Genomic DNA, 15,484 nt, shown 5'->3' on the forward strand with positions numbered 1-15,484 from the left:
ACTGTTAATTAAATGTCCATTCATTGACTTCAAGCTACAAATATTCTGATTAAAGAATTATGAGTTATCAATGTTTATTTAACATGAAAGATGAACAAGTTTGCTTTTTTCTTTTTCTGAGTGGAGGCTGTACCTGGTGTCACCCGTATTTGGTTGGAAACACATCCATCTCTCATGGCCAGTGGGTTAGACTCAAAAAGGATGGGAAGCAAAACTGATTTCAACCTCCTGGACCCTTTTCTGTCCTGTGGATTCACACAGTTCAAAAGATGGATACAGTGACTGGAAAAGTTAGAGAGACTTGATTCAAGTTTTTTCTCTGAAAATTCCAAGCTGAGAAGGGAAGTAGACGTGGGTTTCTCATTATAGTCCTGCAGAAACCCCAAGACAACCACCAAAAAAATGTCTCTGATGATCATTGACGCTCACGTCAGCCGGGGAGGCAGCACTGTCAAACATCAGGAAAGCAGGTCAGGGTGGTCTTCTGAGAGGGACTCTGAGGGCAGCCAGTCCTATCAGTGAATCTGGTACAGCCCTAATAGCTCCTGCAGGAGCCCCTCCTCCTCCTGGAGCCCACCATCTTGCTCCTCCACAGCCTGTTTGTCTGGACAGCCCCCCTCCTGCAAAGATCTGGGGGTAGCCATGGCCTGCAGCTTCTGAAACAACCCTCGGCAACTCTCTTGCTCAGCGTGGCTCAGGAGGCTCAGGTTCAGGGTAAAGCGTCCCGTGCCGGCCAGGCTGCGAAGGACCCCCAGCACTGTCATCCTGTCAGCTGGCCTCACATGATCATCCAGTACCACGAGCAGCTCCCCTAGAAGTCCAAACCCCACATCTGTCTGGAAGAGGTGACCCAGTTTGGGACCTCCAAGCTGCAGCAGGGCCTGGTAGCGCTCTGGTCCACTCTGCAAGTGTCGTCGCCAATCTCGGTAGAATTCTGCTGAGGTCTCAGGCTGGAAGGGGACTTTCTCCTGGGTCACAAAGGAAGCAAAGGGGGGTCCAGAGCTCTTCTGGTTGCTCTGTGACAGTGAGGTTAAGGGGAGCCTGTGGGTTTTCATCTTAACTCTGGGATTGCTCTTTAAGCACTGGGTAGGCTACTGTGCCTGTGGGTCTCATTTTCAAAGGAGGGAACTGGGGATGTGAGAGAGAGGGAGGGCCCAAGGAATCCAGGCCATGATTTGGCCTGGATTCTCACTTATGCTGGGATTTTCCTACTGATGAATGGGACATAGCTCTGGTTTTCAATAGTAGATCAGTATTTGCTCTGAGAAGGGTGAAGGATTTAATGGGAAATCTCAGGAAGAGAGAAAGGAACACAAAGTGAGTGTCAAGGACCTGACAGGCTGGGTCTCTCTCCCCAAACTGCCACAGGATTGTTGTACTATCTATGATCTATCTCAGAAGCTGAGCTATCCAATTCTGATGTAGGAATGAAAGTCAAAAGACTGATGGAAGGAATGCTTTCTGACTCATTCTGCTCAGTTCATCTCAGCACTATCATCTTGTGGTTGCTTTTCTTTCTGTGACTAGAGGCAAAATCCTGTCTCTGTTGTCTTCCATGAGATAAAATGAAGAAGTATGTGTTGTAAGAAGACATGGTTGGAGCTTTAGGACAGAGCATTCTGCTAGTCTAAAGAGGCTGGGCCTTACCTACCTGGGAGATTTCGGTGGCCACATCTTGGGAAGGTTGCCCTTGAGTAGTGTGACAATTCCAGGGCACAGTTCTCTTTCCTCCCATCTTGTCCTTCCGCTCCAGAGGCTTCAGATGTGATGCAAGGACAATACTCCTATAGATAAAGGACAGAGAATGGGTGGTGAACTTAGCTGTGTCTTGGGAGGGAGGCAGCTAGATTTTGCCTGATGTAAGGTTGAACCTGTTGACAGGATAATATTACAATTATGATAGCAGTATAGCTAAAAGTCTTCAAACTCTGCACATGAAGCCAGATACTGTGTTCAGAATCTTATATGCAATAGCTTATTTAATTATAACAAAAGTTATTCTCTTTACAGATGAAAAAATTGAGGCTCAGAGAGATTAAGGAACTTTCAGAAGATTACACTAGTAGTAGAGGTTGAGGCCAGGAGCTCAGAATGATCTGATTCTAGAGTGCTTGCTGTTAACTACTGTAGTCCATCATAGCAGGACGGCCTGAGAAAAACGGCAGTGAGCCAACCTGAACTCCTCATAGGAAGGCACCCTCTGTTCCACTGCCCGTAGCTTGGCAGCATTCTCTCGTTTGTACTTCTCATCAGCAGCGAGCGCATCCTGCAGCTCTTTCTCCAAAGCTTTGAAGTCAATAACATCATTCCTTTCCATGGCCTGTTCCTGGGAAGGAAGGCATAGGGAATGAACATTAATGGAGGGCCAATATCAGGAAAAGGAGGATGCCTCTGGATTATTTTTTAGTATTTATATTTTAGTTGTGGATGGACACAATATCTTTATTTTATTTATTTATTTATTTTTATGTGGTGCTAAGGATTGAAACCAGGGCCTTGCATGTGCTAAATAAGCACTCTACCAATGAGCCACAAACTCAGCCCCACCTCTGGATTCTTTACCAAAACACAAAATGACCCCAAAACATTATGATACTTATCTTAGCAAGCATTACAAAAACCTGGCTTTCTACTTATACAAGTTGAGTTGCACAGGGAGGGCTTATATAAGACTTGTCACTGAAAATACAGAATTCTGACTTTCAATTTGGAGCCCTGTCTTGATTTTGTTCTCTATTCTAAAAATATTTATAGCTCAGTAGTAAAGCACTTTCCTAGCATGTGCAAGGCCCTGGGTTTGATCCCCAGCTCCACAAAAATAATAATTTTGGTGCTTTAGCTGAAGAGGCATTTGGATCTCAGAATTCAGACCATTCATTCTTCCACATAGGATCACTCCATAGCAAGTTGTTCCATTGAGGATATCACACAAAAGCAGGAGTCTTGTTAGCTACCAGAGCCCAGAGATAGCATTGCATCCTTCCTGAAATGTCTTTAATGGGAAAAAATAGTCTTCACCCAAACCAGAAGCAATGAATGAACAGGAAACTGAAGTATCAGAAGAAGGAGCTCAATAATCTCCATCCCCAAATCTCTCTGTCCAACCCAAAGCTGGAGGCACAGATGTCTAAGTACATGAGAAAAGTCTTTAGTTCTGCAGTTGTACTTTTGTAGTCTCAGGGCAGAGTCTAACTGGCCTTTTCTACAAGAGAATCTTCCAGATGGGTTCCAGTCTGGGCTCTGGCATTTACTTGTGAGACCTTCCTGAGCTTCAGATTCCTGGTAAGTTGAGCTAGATTTTGTGATTCACCCAGGAACAGCACTAGAGCAGGAAAGCAGGAGGTCTACAATTAACCCCATGGCCACCCTGACCCCCACCTCGACGTGGAGAAGCTGAATGCTGAGAAGGGAGTTGGGTTGGTCAGCAACTGAATCTAGGTATCCCGTTCCTGTCCAGGTTTTTGTTGCTGTTATTGTTTGTTTTTTATCTTCCTGGTTTAGCCTCCTAAGTAGCTGAGACTATAAGCCCGACACCTTGTGTGGCTTTCTATCCAGTTCTGAGGCCTCTCCTGTCATCGAATGAATAGAACAGCTCTTCCTTTCCCATTACTCAGCCTCCAGTCCCTCACCCTCGCGACCCTGGCGTTGGTCCCCTTGTTTTCTTTGGGGATCCCTGATTTGCTAGGACCGGAAGATAGCTCAGCGCATTCTTCACCCCACAGCGGTGGTTGCCTGGCAACTACGCCAACCGCCTTCCCACGTGACCGGTCCGAAGGCCCCCTTTCAGGGTGGCTCCGAGACGCCTGATCAGATTTCTGCGTCCTCAGACTTCACTTTCTTTGGAGCAGCGCAGGCCTTGATTTGGAGACCCACAAGTCCACTTTACCGGTTCCTGTCTTCGCGGTCAGCAGTCCTTGGAGCAGGTTTGCAGGCAGAGGTCAGTCCTCCGAGAAACGCGATCGTGGCGTCTGCGAGGTCCTTCCTGGCTGCGGGCGCAGACGTTGTCGCGGCGTGGGACGGAAGCGCGGTGTCCAGGGGCCGACTCGGAGCACTTGGCTGAGCTGGCGGGAGGTGAGCTGCCGCGGGGTAAGCGCTCTGGAAGGTTTTTTTTTTTTTTTTTTTTTCGGGTGGAATGGGAAATTAAAGAACGTCATATCTGGAGAGGTGTTGTATACTCTCTGTCTCTTTCTCTTCACAAATGGGTAAATTGAGGCCTGGAGCGGGATCGACACATGCGCACCGGTTCCGGGCTTTCCTTGTTTTCTCAGTGGGTAACGTCCTGTCCCTAGGCAGAAGCTAGGCTCTAACTGTCCAGTCCCCTTTCTTCCTCCTCCATCTATGCCGACTTAATTCCTTCTTTGCCAAGTTCCCACCTTTGAGAGCCTGAAGTCTAGCGGAGAAATGGCAGATTTAGTATACAAGAGATCCGGGTTTGGGGTATCTGTGGGAAAGTCTGTATGTGCAGTGTTGGAGTCATTAATTCACTCAACAGATACTTATTGGGGACAGTTTTGTGCCAGGCACTGTTCAGAGTAAACAAAACAAAGTCCTTGCTTAAATTGTAGTTGGAGAAATGAACAGCAAACAAATTACTATAAATGAGTTACCGGTAAATGTTAACGAGACAGTAGAAGCGAGGTTGGAAAGCATGTATGGAGGACTTCAAAAAGTGACAGAAAAGGTGACGTTTTAATAAAGTAACAAGGTATAAATATCCAAGGGGCAAAAGAGAATGACAAGTGCAATGGTTCTGAAACAGAAATTAACTTGATTTGTTCCATGAACAGCCTTCTAGAAAAGTTTCTGCAGGCACTTAATGGGAGTCTTTTTTTTTTTTTTTTTTTTGTAATCTTCAAAAGTCATGTAAGTCCAGAAAAACTAAGAAATCGTTCTAGATTGAATGAGAAATAAAAACACATCAGCTAAATGCAGACGGTAATCGAGGATGGGATTCTTGGTTGTGCGGGACATTATTGGAACAATTTGTAAAACTTGAATGGAATATGTGTATTAGGTGGTAATTCTGTGCTAGTATACATTTTTCAATTATGGTGGTTGTGTTATGATTATATAGGACAATGTTAGTAGTGTGGTAGAACACTTGCCTCACACTGTGAGGCACTGGGTTCAATCCTCAGTATCACAAAAATAAATAAAGGTATTGTGTCCATCTACAACTAAAAATACATATTTGAAAAAAAAGAAAGAAATGGAGGAGAGAGTATGGAAGTAGGACAATGAGTAGGGCATAGAGGTGGGGAAGGTACTGGGATTTGGAGGGAATTAGTTAGTAGGTTAATCAGTCATTAGTCACATCTGGAAAAGGGGCATGAGAGGTATCTGACCAACCTTAAAAGTAGAAATACAAGTGCTTGCCATGGAGTCTTTGATTATCTTGCCAGAATCTAACTCTTCTCCTCTCTTTGAATTTTAGCATCATGGATACTGACTTGTATGATGAATTTGGAAATTATATTGGGCCAGAACTTGATTCTGATGAAGATGATGATGAATTGGGCAGAGAGACCAAAGATCTTGATGAGGTACAGCGAACATATTGCTTTTTATCATCTCTCTTTTAAAAAGATCAGTAAAGTTCTGAATCCTCTGTATTCCCATAATGCCCTGTGTATATCTCTTAACGTTGCCTTTTTACAGCCTGACTTATACTGCCCCACAAAAACTCAGCTACTAAAGATCCAAAAGGGAATATAAGATAGTTTCACTGATGAGGTGGTTTTTTTTTTTTAAATACCTTTATTTTATTTATTTAGTTTTATGTGGTGTTGAGGATCGAACCTGGGGCCTTATGCGTGCTAGACGAGCGCTCTACTATGAGCCACAACCCCAGCTCGATGAGGTGGTTTATATTCTGAGCTCTGGTTCATCTGAAAGTAGCTTTTCTTCCATTTGCCTGAAGTATCTTTTGACAATCATGTGTAATTCCAGTTTAGAAAAGGTAATCAGCTTTTTTGGGCTGGGGATGTGGCTCAAGCTGTAGTGCGCTCGCCTGGCATGCGTGTGGCCGGGTTCGATCCTCAGCACCACATACAAACAAAGATGTTGTGTCCGCCGAAAACTAAAATAAATAAATTCTCTCTCTCTCTCTCTCTCTCTTTAAAAAAGATTTTAAAAATTTAAAAAAAAGAAAAGGTAATCAGCTTTTCTAAGAACATCTACACTGGGACCTCCCTCACAAGCTCAGGTCTCTCCCCCCCATATTTTTTATTTTTTGTTTTTGGTACTGGAGATTGAACCATGGGACACTCAACCACTGAGCCACATCCCCAGCCTGTTTTTGTATTTTATTTAGAGACAGGGTCTCAGTGAATTGCTTAGGGCCTTGCCAAGTTGCTGAGGCTGGCATTGAACTTACCTAAATCCTCCTACCTCCGCCTCCTGAGCTGCTGGGATTATAAGCATGCACCACCACACACAGCCTCCCCCATATTTTTTAATTGATGCATTATAGTTGTATTTAATGATGGGATTTGTTACATATTCGTACATGCACACAATATAACAATATAATTTACAAGCTTAGGTTTAATATATATATGTGTGTGTGTGTGTGTGTGTGTGTATGTATATATGGTTGTATTTCACTTATTTATTTTTATGTGGTGCTGAGGATCAAACCCAGGGTCTCACATGTGCAAAGTGAGCACTCTACCACTGAGCCACAATCCCAGCCCTACAAGCTTAGGTTTGTAAAAATGCACAAAAACAATAAAAGGGAAAGTATAGACTTCTTTGATTCCCCTTGAGGAAGGCTATGGAAAATGTAGTCCAGATGATCTGAGGCTTGCAAAAGACACCTAAGGAGGCTTTGTGTGTGTGTGTGTGTATGTGTGTGTAGATGTTGTGATATAATATCTTTATTTATATTTTTTTATGTGGTGCTGAGAATCGAACCCATTGCCTCACATGTGCGAGGCGAGCATTCTACCACTGAGCTATGACCCCAGCCCACCTAAGGTGGCTTTTTTGTTTTATAATTATTCAGAACGTAATCTAGAGGTAGAAAGGCCTGTTGTTAACAGTGAATTAGTCTGGATTAGCAGTGCTTAGGGAGCTGTAATAGTCATGGGACAGCAAGAAAATAGAACAGAAATTCTGGCTCCATCTGTCTTTTCAATTGGAAAAAATATTCATCAAACTAGAAAAGGATAGAATAAACTGGAAGAAAAAGAAAAGTTGAAGCCATATAGGTGATGTGACGTAAAAGGAGAACGTTTTGTGTGTGTGTTCAGATCTGTAGGGCCAGGTGATTTATATTTTGGCTGAGGTGTGGGGAAGACCTTGCAGAGATAAGCTCACTGTGGTCATCTTTAAACGTTGGGAGTGACTGAGGTACCAAAAAGTAAATTATACAGCTCATCCCGATTTTTAAAGATGGAGATAACGTGCCACATTTTAGATTAGTAAGTGTGATAGTGTGATATGCATCCATAAAATAAGTAATTCATGAATACATTCTCATTCAATCCCTGCAGATAGAAAAGTCTTCTGTCCTCATTCCATTTTACCCCTTTTCCAAATTAAGCACTGTGGCTCTTGCTGTCCTTGTGAAAAGATTTTGGCTATGTCAGAGTACAGTTAGGGAATGCTGCAGCTGATTGAACAATGGAACCCAAAAAGTATTGCCACCAGAGCTCTTGTGACATGTTTTAGGCATCTGTGCTTGATTTGTCTTTTTCAACCTTATCATTAATGACTTGGGTGAAGATACAAAATGGAAGTTTATAAAACTTATTTGGGACATAAGCTAATATATTTGAATTCAAAGTGATCCCAATAAACCTGAATTCCAGACTAATGCTCAATAAATTCATTTGTTAAATATTTATGAAGCTCTTTACTATGTTCAAGAAATCATGATGCAGAGAGAGCAGAGATACTGCCCCTGCCCACAGGAAACCTTCTACTAACTGGGGGAGATAAAAATACAAAAATATTTATAATACAAAGCAGGGGAAGAGGAGTATGCTGTTTAAGTTATATTAACTTCATGCTGTAGTAATAGTATGTGAGAAATAATTTCTGACTGGGATGACCAAGAAAGATATCTAAAGAAATAACTTTCATACCGGAGCCAAAGAATGGATAGGTGTCTGTAGAGATGGAAAGTGAACAATTAGTGGTAGTCTGGGTTGGGGATGGAATTGGGAGGTAATAACTTAAGAGTATGGAACTCCTTTTTTGGGCTAATTAAAGTGATCTAAAATTGATTGTAGATATGGTTGCACAATTCTGTAAAGACACCAAAACCCATTGAATGATGCACTTAAAATGGATGGATTGTGGGCTGAAGATATGGAGTAGTATAGTGTCTGCCTTGCATGCACAGGGCCCTAGGTTGAATCCCCAGCATAAGAAGAAAAAAAAAAAAAGAGTGAAGGAGTGAATTGCATGTGGAAAGTGGGTCTTATCTCACCAAAGCTATTAATAAAAATATAGAGAAAAAAATGTAGAAATGATGATTGTGATGACTAGTGCATTTTAGGATCCATTCGTTTCTGTGAGTACATTTGGTCTGTGACATCTCCTCAGTTTTTCCTCGTGTGCATCATTCTCTCAGTGATGGACACTCAGGTTACCTGGACCAAGCCTTTCCTCACTACAGATAACACTGCAGTGAACTTTCTTAGTTGTGTCCCTTAATGCATGATGTGAAAATTTTGAGGAGTGTTATATTCCTTTGAACAGAGTTGCTGATTATGGAATTATACAAATTAAATGTGTTTCTAGGGGCTGGGGATGTAGCTCAGTGGTAGAGTGCTTGTCAAGCATTCTTGATGTCCTGAATTCAATCCCCAGTACCACCAAAGGAAAAAAAGAAATGTTTCTACTTAGGTAATATTTTGATACTAAATACTGTCAGATTACTATTCAGAATGGCTGAGCAAGTCTGTACTCTTCCAGCAGAATTAAGGTCTATAGCCTAATCCACATGAGATGCATAGAATTATTTTTAAATTTTTTATTGTGTGTGGGGGCTGGGGTTGTGGCTCAGTGGTAGAGTGCTCGCCTAGCATATGTGGGGCCCTGGGTTCAATCCTCAGCACCACATAAAAATAAATAAGTAAAATAAAGGTATTGTGTCCAACTACAACTAAAAAATAAATGTTAAAAAAAATTTTATTGTGGTATAGAATTGTAAAGAGATACGTAAGATTTTAATAATGTAAATAGGAAAGAAGGGTGTCCATTCTAGAGAGGAGTTCAGTGAGCTCGGGCCCAGGGGTAGGTAGTATATAAAGGCAGGACTACTTCTCCACATCACACATCTCCTGAAGGGCAGCTGTGGATATGAAGCAGAGGACATGAGGCCAGAGGTTGAAGGATTTGAATGGAGAACTGAAAGTGAGAGATGACATGGTTCAAGCAAAATGCTGGACCCTTCTATTATAATTTAGATATTAAGTGTCCCCCTGAAGTTCATGACATGAGCAATGCATGAGAGGTTAGAGGTGAAATGATTGGGTTTTGGAACTCCTAACCTAATCAGTGCATTAATCCCCTGATAGGAATTAACTGGATGGTAACTCTAGGCAGGTAGGGTGTGGCTGGAGGAGGTGAGTTCCTGTAGGGCTTACCTTTGGGGTACGGATTTTGTCCTTGTTGAGCAGAGCTCTCATATCCTGATGCAGTGTTCTCAACTGCTTTCCTCTGTCACCATTCCACCATGATGTTCTACCTTATCTCAGGCCCTGAGGAATGGAATCAGCCCTCTATGGACTGAAACTTCTGAAACCATGAGCCCCCAAATAAACTTTTTCTCCTCCTATTGTTTTTGCCAGGTCTTTTTGATCATAGTAATGAAAAAGCTACTAAAAGACCTTTCTTTACTGAAAGGAGAGTTGGGAGGACTGGAGATTAATCAGGAATTCATCACAACAGTCTCAGCAAGCGCATGAAGTTGTGGAGTTTGGCCATTGTTTGCATGCAAGAAGAGAGAATGAGGGAAACTGGAGTGTCTAGAGGAAAACTGGTTATTAACAGACAAAAGGAAATGATAAAAACATGCTTGTTTATTTTTATTTTAGACTTGTTAAGTTTGAGCTGCTGTCAAGATCTCAGGTAAAAATGATTACAGGCAGTCAGAAATTATTACATAAGATCCTACAGTTAGATTTATAATACATTCAGCAGCATGGAACAGGAGAAAACTGGCTTGACTGCTATTTTGGAGTTATTATCAGTAGGATATATTCTGCTGCCAAAAGAGCTAGGGTAATCTCAGGCTACTTGAGTAGAAGTAGAGTGTGCAGGTGGTAGGAGGTAGCCAGTCAGCTCACCACTGGAGGGTTTTTTGTTCTTTTTAAGAAAGAGGTTGGCATGTAGAATTTGTGTGAAGGAAAACAAGAACCCACCATTATATCTACCTACCTCCCTGGTCTGTACCCATATAGAATGCCTGCCTTTCTTTCTTGTGGATGATTCATTTATGTTTCTCTCTACTAGAAACTAGATCCTGTCCCTTCTCATCACTCAAGACCTTCACTCAGCAATTCTCCCCTGCCTCTCCAGCATCATCAGTTTTCCTTCTCTACTAGATCATTCCTATCAGTATACAGTCATGTTATTTTATCCTAAAATCCTCCCTTGACTCTATAACCCCCTTCAGTTACCTCCCTATTTCTCTGCCTTCCAATACAGCACATTTCAAAAGAATTCTTTTTTTTTTTATTTATCATTTTAGTTGTAGGTGGACACAATACTTTTATTTTATTTAATTTTATATGGTGCTGAGGATGAAATCCAGGGCCTCCCACATGCTAGGCAAGCACTCCACCACTGAGCCACAACTGCAGCCCTCAAAAGAGTTCTTGAGGCTGGGCGGGGTGGCACACGCCTGTAATCCCAATGACTCTGTAGGCTGAGGCAGGAGGATTGCGAGTTCAAAGCCAGCCTCAGCAACAATGAGGCACTTATTAGCAAATCGGTGAGACCCCCTGTCTCTAAATAAAATACAAAATAGGGCTGGGGATGTGGCTCAGTGGTTGAGAGCCCCTGAGTTCAATCCCATACCAAAAAAAAAAAAGAGTTCTTGATACTGGCTGTCTCCAAATTGATTTGTCTTTCCATTTTCTCTCAAGCCCACTTCCTTCCTTTGGCTTCCCTGACTCCTCAGAAACTACTCTTGTTGAGGTTACCAGTGATCTCTATCCTGACAGATTCAAAGGTCAGTTTCTAGTCTTCTTATTTGACAAGCCTGAAGCATCTGATCCAGCCAGCCATTCCCTCCTCCTTAAATACTGTCTTCCATTGGCTTCCAGAGAATCCTCTAGATTTGTTCCTCACTAGCTGTTTCTTATGTCTTTGCTACTTCTTCATGTCCTTGACCTCCACATTTCAGTAGGATATTTCCTGTTCTCTGCATACACTCACTGTCCTGGTGATCTCATCAAGTCTTATCAGGTAGCTTCTGTGCACTGAGAACTCTCAGATTGATATTTCCAAACTGCATCTTTCTCTTGAACCTTTGGTCTATATATCCAACTTCCAACTTGGCTTCTCAACTTAAACTATAAGAGAATCTCAAACTTAGCATATCTAAAACTTAGCTTCTGAGCTTCTGCCCCCAATCTGCTCTTACAGATTTCCTCAGCTTACTAAATACAATGCCATCTCCAGTTGCTCAGGCCTCTTCTCTTTTTTATCACATCTATTTTTATTCATTAGAAAACATTTTTGGGGGGCTGGGGTTGTGGCTCAGCAGTAGAGCGTTTGCCTAGCATGTGCGAGGCCCTGGGTTCAATTCTCAGTGCCACATAAAAATAAATAAATAAAATAAAGGTATTGTGTCCAACTACAACTAAAGGAAAAAAAAAATAGAAAACATTTTTCAGTTTGAGGCCAGCCTAGGTAGCTTAGTGAGACCCTGTCTCAAAATAAATTAAATGGGCTGGGTGGTAGAGGTCAGTGGTAGAGCACCCGAGGGTTCAATCTCTGGTACTAAAAAAATAAACCAGCAAATTTCACAGTTGCTGTGGTCAAAGCCACTACCCCAATCATCTCTCCTAAATTACTGCAGTAATCTCTTAACTAATCGCCTTCTTTATGGTATAAATAAATAAATCTGTAGGGAATGGGGCTGTAGCTCATTTGTAAAGTGCTTGCCTCGAATGTGTGAGGCACTGGATTTGATCCTCAGCACCACATAAATATAAATAAAGATACTGTGTGTTCATCTATAACTCAATAAATATTACCCCCAAAAAAATCTGAGTGAAAATTTTAAAGGTGTGGACTTGTTCTCAATTTCTTTCTCTAGCTCCTCCTGGTTTTTTGTTTTGTTTTGGTTTGCTTTGGTTTGGGTTTTAATATTTTTTTAGTTGTAGATGGACACAATATCTTTGTCTAATTAATTAATTAATTTTAAAATTATTTTGTTGTTGTTGATGGACCTTTATTTTATTTATTTATATGTGGTGCTGAGAATCAAACCTAGTGCCTCACACATGCTAGGCAAGTGTTCTACTACTGAGCCACAACCCCAGTCCTATTTAGTTATTTTTTATGTAGTGCTGAGGATTGAACCCAGTGCCTCATGCATGTGAGGCCAGCGCTCAACCACTGAGCTACAACCCTACCCCTCCTCCTGGTTTTTGCTGGAGAAAGTGGAGTTTTTGGTTTTGTTTGTTTGTTTAAAAAGGTATGCTGTAATGAGCCATTTTTTTTTTCCCTAATCTCAATCCACTTGTGACCATTGGCCCACATTCAGGAAAGGGCAAATTTGAAGCACGAGAGCTGGGCATAACCTTGGCTTATAGTGTTCTCTTTGTGAAAGATCTTGCAGGAGTGGACCCTCCCCACTGGCAAAGAACTTGAAATAAAAAGATGACCAGCATGTGAAGTCAGTACCTTTATTTATGTGATGCAGTCAGTTTTTGTTTTTGTTTCATAGTGTTGTACATCAAATCCAGGGCCTCACACATGCTAGGCAAGAGGTCTACCTCTGAGCTCCATCCCCAACTGTAGTCAGTCATTGAGCAGAAAAGATGTGCCTGTTCAATATATCCTCCTTTCCTCTCTTTCAGATGGATGATGACGAGGATGACGATGATATAGGAGAGCATGATGACGATCACCCTGGGATGGAGGTGGTGTTGCATGAGGATAAGAAGTATTACCCCACCGCAGAGGAGGTGTATGGTCCTGAGGTGGAGACCATCGTTCAGGAAGAGGACACCCAGCCTCTCACAGGTACAGCAGAGGGCGCTGGATGTGAGGGGGACATCCAAACATGAACATTTCATTTTGTAACCTTCAACAGATCTTAAAGTTCAGTGAATGAACTGATCAGTTTTTTTTTTACTACTTTCCGGTACTGTTTCTGGATTAAGATTCAATTAACACTGTTTGAATAGTCATCAAAACTTTTGTCTGATTACTAAGCATAAAAGCTTTATTTTTTTGTCTAATTCCTATTCAGATGCTTAAAGGCCATTATTAAGTTCTCTCTGTGTTCTGATAAGTTCTTCTATCTAAGTAGTCCCAACCCCTTTTACTAATCTTCACAGTGCTTATTTGTCCACTTCTTATAAGTTTTGGAAAGTAATTGCATTTATATCTGTAAGGAGAGATTTTGAACAGATATTAACCTTAATCTGTACCTTTCTCCCCCTCCTCCCACCAAATAGAGTGCAAACTCTTCAGTTCACAATTTGAGATCCTTCACTGTCACGTGCCAAACAGCATTTCCAGAACGTTCTCAACATGAGTGATTCTTAAGAATAAAATAGATGTTCTATATCATACATTCTGAAAGCTCAGTCTGATGAAATAGGGGTCTGTATTTTTGTGATTTATGCCTACTTGCACATCATAACCTTTTTCATTCCCCCCCCCCCCCTTAGAACCCATTATTAAGCCAGTGAAAACCAAGAAGTTCACCCTGATGGAGCAGACATTACCTGTCACGGTGTATGAAATGGAGTAAGTTATAAGATCTTTGAACTTCTCTGTAGAAGCAGTGTGGGTTTGTTTTTTCATGGAGACAGAAAGAAGGTTGTATTTGATTTAAGTAGCTAGTGGATTGTGGCAGCATTTCTTCATAATTTGTCACAGTTTCCCTCAGTTTATTTGGCTACTGGGATATGTAAGCTCAATCTTAACTTTTCTCTTGGCCCTCATCCAAATCTCTGTTTCCCTCTTCCTCCACACCTTTAATTTGTTCTTGGAAGCCAGCCTTTGAAACAGAGAGGGGTATTATAATTATCAGTATTGTGGCCACCAGAGCTAATTTTGACTCAGTAAGACTGCTTAGTATTTTGGGACCAATTGAATGCTTTTTATTTTGAAAGGGAGGGTACAAGACAGTGGAGTGTGTGTAGAAGGGTTTAGCTTTTTGTGTGCACACTGTATTTGGAAACGTTTTGACTGACAAAATGCAATTCTAAGGTCCTCATGTATTGAAGTGCTTGTGACTCACTATTAGGTAATGAAACTATTTTTTATTTGTTTTTAAATAGAATCTCATCCCAAGCACAAAAAACGCGGGGCGGGGGGGGGGTTCTTATACTTCTAAAAAAAAGTAGGGAACCTTCTGAAACAATCAGCTTACCTGCCATCATTCAGACATTTTAAAAACAACCCTTCAGAAGCTTTAAGAACTTGCTTCAGGACTGGGGTTGTGGCTCAGAGGTAGAGCACTTGCCTAGTACTTGTGAGGCACTGGGTTCTATCCTTAGCACCACATATATACATACATACATACATATATACATGAAATTATATGTTTATCAACAACTGAAAATGTTAAAAAAAAACTTGCTTTATATTCCTTTGCATTCTCAGTGGTGATTTTTAAAATCTCTGATCTTTGAGCCACATAAAAAGCTATAGTCAGGGGCTGGGGATGTGGCTCAAGTGGTAGCATGCTCACCTAGCATGTATGAGGCACTGGGTTCGATCCTCAGCACCACATGAAAATAAAATATTGTGTCCACCTAAAACTAAAAAATATTTTTTAAAAAAATGCCATAGTCATCCAAAGGCTACTTGCCATAAGTAATATGGGTGATAAATATGAAAGACAGTGCTGGTTATGACCAGAATGGAAGTCCCCTGGGCTCAACATCAGTAATGACAGGGGTTTTCTTTAATGCTCTGTTAACTGCTCCAACAGCAATTCCAAAAGAAGCTTCCCAAATGATTTTAAGTCCTCCTGGCATCAGTGGGCTATCAGTGTAGCCTAAAGCTTTAGTATTCTTTTTTTAGTTGTAGATGGACACAATATCTTTATTTGTTTATTTTTATGTGATGCTGAGGATCGAACTCAGTGCCTCACGCATGTGAGGCAGGTGCTCTACCACTGAGCTACAGTCACAACCCTAGCCTAAAGCTTTTTAAAGAGACAGTTCTCATGGAGCTGTGTTAGTTCAGGTATTTGGTTTTCTTTTTCCTCTATTTTTTTTTAATCTCATTATTTGACTGTTGAAATCCCCAAGATATTTCATTCCCAGATTGTGTCATC

General features: G+C 41.4%; 2 protein-coding genes and 1 non-coding gene across 6 annotated transcripts in view; 1 reads left to right on the top strand and 2 right to left on the bottom strand.

Moving 5' to 3' along the window:
* Positions 1–49: 49 nt before the first annotated feature.
* Ccdc103 (coiled-coil domain containing 103) lies at positions 50–3,751 on the bottom strand. 3 transcript variants are annotated; one of them, XM_046442774.2, is made up of 4 exons: positions 3,630–3,751; positions 2,175–2,326; positions 1,652–1,784; positions 50–968 (listed from the first exon to the last, which is right to left on the bottom strand). In XM_046442774.2, the coding sequence occupies exons 2-4, from the start codon at positions 2,315–2,317 to the stop codon at positions 516–518; spliced, it is 729 nt and encodes a 242-aa protein (XP_046298730.1). In that variant the 5' UTR covers positions 2,318–2,326; positions 3,630–3,751; the 3' UTR covers positions 50–515. The 3 variants fall into 3 exon arrangements, with proteins under 3 accessions (XP_046298730.1, XP_046298731.1, XP_046298729.1); XM_046442775.2 differs by having other exon boundaries at positions 3,379–3,736; XM_046442773.2 differs by having other exon boundaries at positions 2,872–3,736.
* Positions 3,752–3,897: 146 nt separating this feature from the next.
* The window catches only part of Eftud2 (elongation factor Tu GTP binding domain containing 2), a 40,286-nt gene continuing 28,699 nt past the window's right edge, over positions 3,898–15,484 (top strand). Inside the window, exons 1-4 of one of the 2 annotated variants that reach the window (XM_046442767.2) lie at positions 3,898–4,086; positions 5,435–5,543; positions 13,047–13,212; positions 13,866–13,944. In XM_046442767.2, the coding sequence (XP_046298723.1) occupies positions 5,439–5,543; positions 13,047–13,212; positions 13,866–13,944 (350 nt within the window). In that variant the 5' untranslated portion in view covers positions 3,898–4,086; positions 5,435–5,438. The remainder of the gene's footprint in view (positions 4,087–5,434; positions 5,544–13,046; positions 13,213–13,865; positions 13,945–15,484) is intronic. The other variant, XM_046442768.2, reaches the window with a different exon arrangement.
* On the bottom strand, positions 15,266–15,338 carry Trnav-cac (transfer RNA valine (anticodon CAC)). The gene has a single exon. It is a non-coding gene; the product is annotated as a tRNA-Val (tRNA).

This window comes from Marmota monax, unplaced genomic scaffold (genome assembly GCF_021218885.2).
Source record: "Marmota monax isolate L192 unplaced genomic scaffold, Marmota_monax_Labrador192_F-V1.1 WCK01_AAM20220418_F8-fsc00205, whole genome shotgun sequence".
In the NCBI taxonomy this organism is placed as follows: Eukaryota; Metazoa; Chordata; class Mammalia; order Rodentia; family Sciuridae; genus Marmota; species Marmota monax.